Source organism: Bombus pyrosoma, linkage group LG7, assembly GCF_014825855.1.
Source record: "Bombus pyrosoma isolate SC7728 linkage group LG7, ASM1482585v1, whole genome shotgun sequence".
Taxonomy (NCBI): domain Eukaryota; kingdom Metazoa; phylum Arthropoda; class Insecta; order Hymenoptera; family Apidae; genus Bombus; species Bombus pyrosoma.
In genome coordinates, this window is record NC_057776.1 from 5,290,241 (window position 1) to 5,297,869 (window position 7,629).

The 7,629-nt window shown below is 26.9% G+C and overlaps 2 protein-coding genes across 3 annotated transcripts; one reads left to right on the top strand and one right to left on the bottom strand.

Annotated features, from left to right (window-relative positions):
* Positions 1-335: 335 nt before the first annotated feature.
* Positions 336-3,310, top strand: LOC122569071 (kelch domain-containing protein 4-like). Of its 2 annotated transcripts, none has more exons than XM_043729547.1 (8): positions 336-852; positions 1,108-1,278; positions 1,364-1,599; positions 1,676-1,842; positions 1,914-2,063; positions 2,133-2,351; positions 2,424-2,780; positions 3,093-3,310. In XM_043729547.1, exons 1-8 carry the CDS (start codon positions 739-741, stop codon positions 3,254-3,256), a joined length of 1,578 nt encoding a protein of 525 aa, XP_043585482.1. In that variant the 5' UTR covers positions 336-738; the 3' UTR covers positions 3,257-3,310. The 2 variants fall into 2 exon arrangements, with proteins under 2 accessions (XP_043585482.1, XP_043585483.1); XM_043729548.1 differs by lacking the exon at positions 336-852 and adding an exon at positions 863-1,001.
* Positions 3,311-3,356: 46 nt separating this feature from the next.
* LOC122569069 (valine--tRNA ligase-like) lies at positions 3,357-7,623 on the bottom strand. The gene is made up of 16 exons (XM_043729545.1): positions 7,300-7,623; positions 7,027-7,219; positions 6,708-6,954; positions 6,402-6,630; positions 6,141-6,320; positions 5,944-6,068; positions 5,583-5,845; positions 5,279-5,507; positions 5,093-5,215; positions 4,890-4,997; positions 4,658-4,817; positions 4,305-4,573; positions 4,012-4,224; positions 3,840-3,951; positions 3,592-3,770; positions 3,357-3,473 (listed from the first exon to the last, which is right to left on the bottom strand). The coding sequence occupies exons 1-16, from the start codon at positions 7,385-7,387 to the stop codon at positions 3,408-3,410; spliced, it is 2,784 nt and encodes a 927-aa protein (XP_043585480.1). The 5' UTR covers positions 7,388-7,623; the 3' UTR covers positions 3,357-3,407.
* Between the last annotated feature and the right edge of the window lie 6 nt (positions 7,624-7,629).

Sequence of the window (7,629 nt, forward strand, 5' to 3'; positions counted from 1 at the left end):
TTTCATGATCAAAATTTAAGCGCGGTTTCCATTGCAAATAGATACTATAATATTTTTTTAAATTTAAATATTAAAAATGAAAATTTAATGAATATAAATAAATTATATTTCAATCAAGACAAGTTTATATATTTATATACATATATCTATACATAGTAGAAATACGGTGGTGGTAAAAAGATCGAATAATAATATAAAAAGAAATCATAAAATAATGTTAATAAAAAATAATGTATGATTTTGTGATATTCTAGATAAATATATGTACTTATACATGTAAGATAGAAGTGAAAATAAAATTAAACTTTACTTTAAGGGTTTAAGATATTTGTAATCTTGTAGTTTTCGATGTGTAGAATCTGAAAATATGAAAAAATTCCACATACCCAACTCGAATTCTACACGCCGAAAACTATAAGATTGCAAATAAAAATTCAATAATTTTTGGACCGTTAAAATAAAATTCGCCTATAAAGAGAGTAAAATTTAACTTATATATATTGGCTATAATTTTTTAATACACATTTTCAAAAAAATCTGATTAATTTTTCTGGCTAATAAAAAACCACTAACTATCTTGTTGGTGCAAAATTATATAAGTTTTAAATACTGTACTACGCAAATACATATGTATTTTGATCGCAAAACATGTCGAGGTTGAGGCGTGCAGACAAATGTATTGACGCCGCGTAGGTCACTATAAGTGATTTCTACTCTTCAAAAAACTTATCATATAAGATGGGTAAAAAAGATAAAAACAAGAAAAAGATAAGTGGTGGTGCAAAAACTGCACTTAAAACTGAAAAAAAGCTGAATGCTAAACAAAAAAAAGAATTGGCTACACTTGGTGAGGTTAGGAAAATGTATACATAAATATAAGAAATTATAGCATATTTATAAAGCTTCTAAACATTCCTAAAAAAGTCAAATTTTGCCCCGAAATATATTTAATTTAGTATAAGAGAAAAATATTTTTATTGTATGTCATCCCTATTTAACATGTAATTATAGTCTTAATATAATTTATTATTCAAATATTATAAATGTGATTCATAATGCATAATTCATAGTGCAGAAATGATATTGATTTATTGTCATATATTCCAGGAAGATATAGAAAATGTGATTGCTGAAATTGAAAAAGAAGAAACTAAAAGACAACGTGTTATTGAAAAAACAGTAAATCCACCATCCAGACGTGTAAATTTTACTTTAACAGCACATCCTTCCAAAGATGAACTTGTTATGCTTGGTGGAGAATTTCATGATGGACGAACAGTAAATTAAAAAGTTTTATATGTTAATATAAGATTTTATAAATAATAATGTCTACTTCTCTTGTATGTTTCATATTTATCTGCAGACGTTTGTTTATGGAGATATGTTTATATATAATATAAACAAAAATGAGTGGATGATCATTAAAGCACCTGGTGCTCCTCCTCCACGTTGTGGTCATCAAGCTGTAACTACAAGTGCAAATAAAGGAGAACTATGGGTATTTGGTGGTGAATTTTCAAGTCCTTCAGAATCACAATTTTATCATTATAGAGATTTATGGGTTTATCGATTTGGAGAGAAAAAGTGGGAAAAAGTTTTGTAAGTTGATCATATTTTTTAAATATTTTGCAAGTGAAAATTTTCAGTTGCTTATCTCTTTTAATTTCCTTTTAAGATCTCCTGGTGGGCCATCAGCCAGAAGTGGCCATAGAATGGCACATATAAAAAGACAGTTGGTAGTATTTGGTGGATTTCATGATAACTTAAGAGATTATAAATATTACAATGATGTACATATATTTAATCTTGAAACATATGTGTGGCACAAAATTGATTTAATAGGTAAAATCTTAATAAATAAAAAGCATAGTTTAAAAGCAGATTATTATATTAACATATCTTGTATGAATCAGGTATTCCACCATTTCCAAGATCTGGATGTATACTGCTACCAACACCTGACAATAAACTTCTTGTATATGGTGGTTATAGTAAGGAAAGAATAAAAAAAGATGTTGATAAAGGCTGCATTCATAGTGATATGTTTTTATTGACTCCTGAGAGTAAGCAATTTTTTATATAAAATGTTTCATATATTAAAATTTTAAACAATATTAAATATTATGTCACAGAAAATGATCAGTCAGGTTTAAAATGGAAGTGGGTGTCTGTAAAACAATCAGGAGTTAAAATATCACCACGATGTAGCGCACCTGCCACTTTGGTTCAACCAAATTTAGCTTACTTATTTGGTGGAGTTTTTGATGAAGAAGATAATGAAGAGGAACTTCGTGGAATATTTTACAATGACTTAGTAGCTTTAGATTTAGAAAAATTTCAATGGCACATAGGTAAATATATTAATTAGTATAAAACTTTTCTTAATAGAATAATAGAATAAATGTATTACTGTTTACCATCAGTAACACTGAATGGAAAAAGAGATATAACTACACGACGTCGAAGAAGAAAATTGAAGGAAGATGATGGGGAAGAAAATGATATCGAAATGGAAGATGACAATGATATGGATACGCAAGAACCACTCCCTACTTCTGTTGAATCTAAAGTTACTGATGATGATGGAATCTTCACAGTTACAATAGGACCAACACAAATATCTACTATTGATAAAAAAGAAAACATACATAAAGATGTGTTTGTTCCATCCCCAAGAATGAATTCTGGATTAGTTGTAAAGCACAATAGCTTATATTTATATGGAGGCTTATTTGAGGATGGAAACAGACAATATACACTCAACGACTTTTATAGTATAGGTAATAATTTATACATACATAATTAATTTGATAGATGTTGTATATATTGCGCATTGCTGAAAAAATGACCAGCACAACAGTACAGGGATCGTTCACTGTCACGCATTGCTATGTTGTTTGTTTATATATGTAACATTTATATATTTAACGCTTTCGGCCAATACGCGTACTTATCTTTATGATTGTGCTGAGTCTATACGAGATAACCAATCAGATTCACATTCCTTACTCTAATCATTTTTTTAGTACGCACAGTACGTACAATAGAAACTTATAAAATAAAATTTGTTTCTAATTCGTTTCTTTTTATAGATTATCGTAAATTAGACGAGTGGAATACAATATTAAGGGATGATTTGTCTTCACAAATTTGGTATGATTCCAGTGATTCTAGTTCAGACAGTGAACACACAGATGACAGTGATGAAAATAAGAGCGATCCTATAGACAAGCAGATGGATATTGATGAAAATTAATGATTCCATTGTATTATACAATAGAATGCCTTAAATAAATTATGTTTCAAATTATTTTTAATATTTAATCTGATTTCAATCACCAAATTTCATTCTAAAATATTTTTTAACGTAATTTATTTAAATTACATTTCTTTTAAATTATTTAGTTTTAATTCTTCTGTGTAATTGTTTCTTTCAAGATGTTCTCCTTAAATTGTTGCAAAATAGAAGAGTTCTATAAATAAAAAAAGTAATAAATATTAATCATTGTAAATGAAAAGTATATATATATATATATATATATATATATATATATATATATATATATATATATATATAATTGTTTAAATTACCTCAGTGATAATAAATAATGTACAATCAGAACTACAATTATAAAAAACACTATTTTTATCTTCTGTATAATCATCTTTTGGGAATATAAAAATATTAAAAATTTTACTTCCACCTTTAATTAAATTTATGACATCATTATAAAATTTAAGATTTTCAAATTTGCTAGTTACAATGTGAACTGTAAATAAAAATCTTTTTTAATTTCTTCATGTATCACCATGAAAGTATATAATTTATAAATAATTACCTTCTGGACTTAATTTTTTGCTAACATTACCGATAATGCTTCTAATTTTTAATATAATATTTAAGACATCATTTATTTTTTCATCTAGAGAAACGTCTCTCCATTCATTATACTGCAATGTATATAAATTTATTGTTTTGAAACATATTAAAATGTCAATATGTTATCTCACCTGTTGTGGTACTGGATATTGTGCTTGCATTAATGATGGCACTGATAAAAATTCTGGGAATTCATTTGATAATCTTTTGTACAAATCATCAGATATATATGGAATTATAGGTGCAGATATACGTAAAAATACTTCTAAACATTTTCTTAAGCAATATGTATGACTTATATGTGCATCTATGTCTTTGCTCTTATATCCCCATTTAGTTGCTTCCTATATAAAATAAGATCTCTAATTATATTTTAAATTATATTTCTCCATTAGTAATTTCAATTTAATAACCATGGTATTACCAAATAAAAATCACAAAACTCATAATGTAGGAATTGCTTCATTGATGCAATAGCTTTATGAAAATCTCGTTGCATAAACGAATCACTGACTATATTTATCATTAGAGATAATCTGTTTAGAATCCATTGATCAATAATTGTCATATTTGTAGGTTCTTGATACACTTGTTCGCTTGTCATCAGTAAGACATATTTGCCTGCTTGCCAAATCTTATTTAAAAAAATTTTGTTTGTTTGGCACTCCATAATATCAAACTTGATATGTTGATCTATTTAAACAAAGATATTTGTATGTATTATAATTAAAATTGTATAATAATAAGAGCAAATATTATTAATTGATGTGTACTAACTTTTAATATTGTGACTACATAATGTCATACGTAACGCGTCTGCACCATGTTCTGGTATACCATTAGGAAACTGTTTATTATTTGCGCTTAACATTCGTTTTAAAACTGATTCACTAATTAAACCTGTATTATAACTTTCTTTCATTTGTGCAACCAGGTCCTATTTACATCACAATATTTAAAATAAAGAAGATACGTTTTTTTCGAATAAAACACCCATATTAATCCTTACATTTAAGGTAATACCATTGATAATATTTTCTGGAGAAACAATATTCCCAGTTGTTTTAGACATTTTCTTTCCATAAGCATCACATACAAGACCATGCAGTAAAACTTCCTGAATGAACAATTGTTATTAAAATGTTAAATGAATCTTATAAGATTATATATCAATGTTAAAAGAAATATGTGCCAAAGAATAGAAGATCTTACATTAAAAGGTATACAATTAGTCAATTCCAATCCTAGCATTACCATTCTTGCAACCCAAAAGAAAAGAATATCACTTCCTGTTTCCATTAATGTTAAAGGATAATATCTTTTAAAATCTTCTGTCTAAAAATATATCTTCTAACATAATCATATCTTACATATTATTCAATTATTATAGCTTTATACCCTCTTTGGCCATCCCATTACTGCAAACGGAAGTATTGCAGAAGAAAACCAAGTATCCAATACATCTTGATCTTTATATAATTTTACATCTGGTCCATATTTATTTTGTACAATAGTTTTTGCATCATTTTCAGTTCTACTAATTATCCATTCAGTTTTACCTTCAACTGTAACATAATATGCAGGAATAGAATGTCCCCACCATATTTGTCTTGAAATACACCAATCTCTAAAAGAAATATATAATTAAGAAATAAACGATATTATCAATCTTTTCTATATATTGTTTATATCTTTTTTATACCTGTTATTATTGAGATAATCATACCACGATTTTTCATAAGTATTAGGTATTATTTTTAAATGTCCCTGTTCCACAGCTTGTAGTGCCTTCTGAGCCATACTTTCACATTTAATAAACCATTGTTCTTTGAGTAAGTATTCTATGACATCATGAGATCGTGAACACAATGGCACATACATCTTGTGATCGCTGATACCTTTTAGAATACCTTTATTTGACAATTCATTTAAAACTTCCTCTCGAGCAATAAATCTTGGCAAACCCTAAAATTTACAATAAAAAAGAGTTACAATAAAGGAATTTACTATATTGAAACGAAGTTTGTAAAAAATGCAATTATTTAAATAAAAGATAAATATACTTTAAATTTTTTGCCTATTCCTGTTATATTTCCATATTCATCAATAACTTCAATAATTTCTAATTGATGATTCATTGCAATCTGGTAATCTAAAGGATCATGCGCTGGTGTTATTTTTACTGCACCTAAAAGAATTATTTTTATAAAAATATGCTATTCAGACTAATAAAAGTTTGAAATAATTAAAATGTAATTACCTGTGCCATATTGTCTATCAACTAAAGGATCAGAAATAACAGGAATGTATGTTTCTCTTAAAGTATGCCAAACTTGATGCCCAATATATTTTGTGTACCTTTCATCATCTGGATGAACAGCAATTGCTACATCTCCGAAAAGAGTTTCTGGTCTAGTAGTTGCTACTACTATCTCATGTTCTAAGAAAACAAAAATTGAAACAAATTTTCTTACAAATGGATTACATACAATATGGTAGTATTATATTTGAATGATTATACTTGAATCTTTCACTGGATAAGCTATATATGCTATTTCACCAAATGTAATCATTTTCTTGTATCCTGGAACTTGGAGCTGTGTCTTTTTAGTAATGTATAAACGTTCTACCTCAATATCCGATATTGTACTACGTAGAGTAGGAGACCAATTTATCAAATCTTTCTTCCTATATAATAAATTTCGATTGTTCAATATGACAAGTGATTCTATCACAGCAACATTATGGTCCTGAAATTTCAAATATAAAAGAATACTTTGCTTGTTTAACACTTCAGATACCTTTTATGGAAAAATTCCTATTATACCTTACTCATTGTAAAGTATTCTTTAGACCAATCTAAACTAGCACCCAAAGCTTCTAATTGAGATTTTATATTATTTTGTTTTTCATTTTTCCACTGCCAAACAAATGACAGAAACTGTTCTTTTCCTACATCTGACTTACTAATACCTTTCACTTTAAAAAGATATTTTTCTATCATCATTTGTGTTGCAATTCCAGCATGATCAAAACCTGGTATCCATATTACAGGATGTCCTTTCATTCTATACCTAAATGTAAATTACCTTCTGAATTGTTATTTGATTTAACATTTAAATAATTAATAACTTTTATAAAGATACCATCTTGCTAATATATCTTGAATTGTAACAGTTAACGCATGTCCTAAATGCAATGTTCCAGTTATATTAGGAGGAGGTAAAAGCATTTTCAATGCTGCTTTTTCATTGTTTTTAATGGTAAAATGATTATTGTCTTTCCAAACCTGATACCATCCATGTTCAATTTTTTTACTATTAAAAGTTTTTGGAAAATCTAGAAAGAAGCATGGTAATAATAAACATTATATATACACTACTTTTTTTAACATTTTGATGAACAAAAATTATAAATACCTGATAACTGTTGAGTAGAGAACTTATTGCAACAATATTTATAACAGGACTTAAAGCATAATGAAGTATTACATTGTATGAATTTCATTATATATTAAATATATTATGTCATATATTTCTCCTTTTATTTCGTGCGTTTAAAAAAACATAACCAATAATGCAAGTAACATCAAATTATTCATTCACTGTAATCATAAATGTTAATGGTTGTCATTAGTTAGATATAATTGAATTTATGTTTATTACAGAATAAGATTTATTGTAAATTTTTATTTAAAATTCAGATATTTTTATGTTGTTTTGAATTAATAGCTTTATATTACGTTAGCT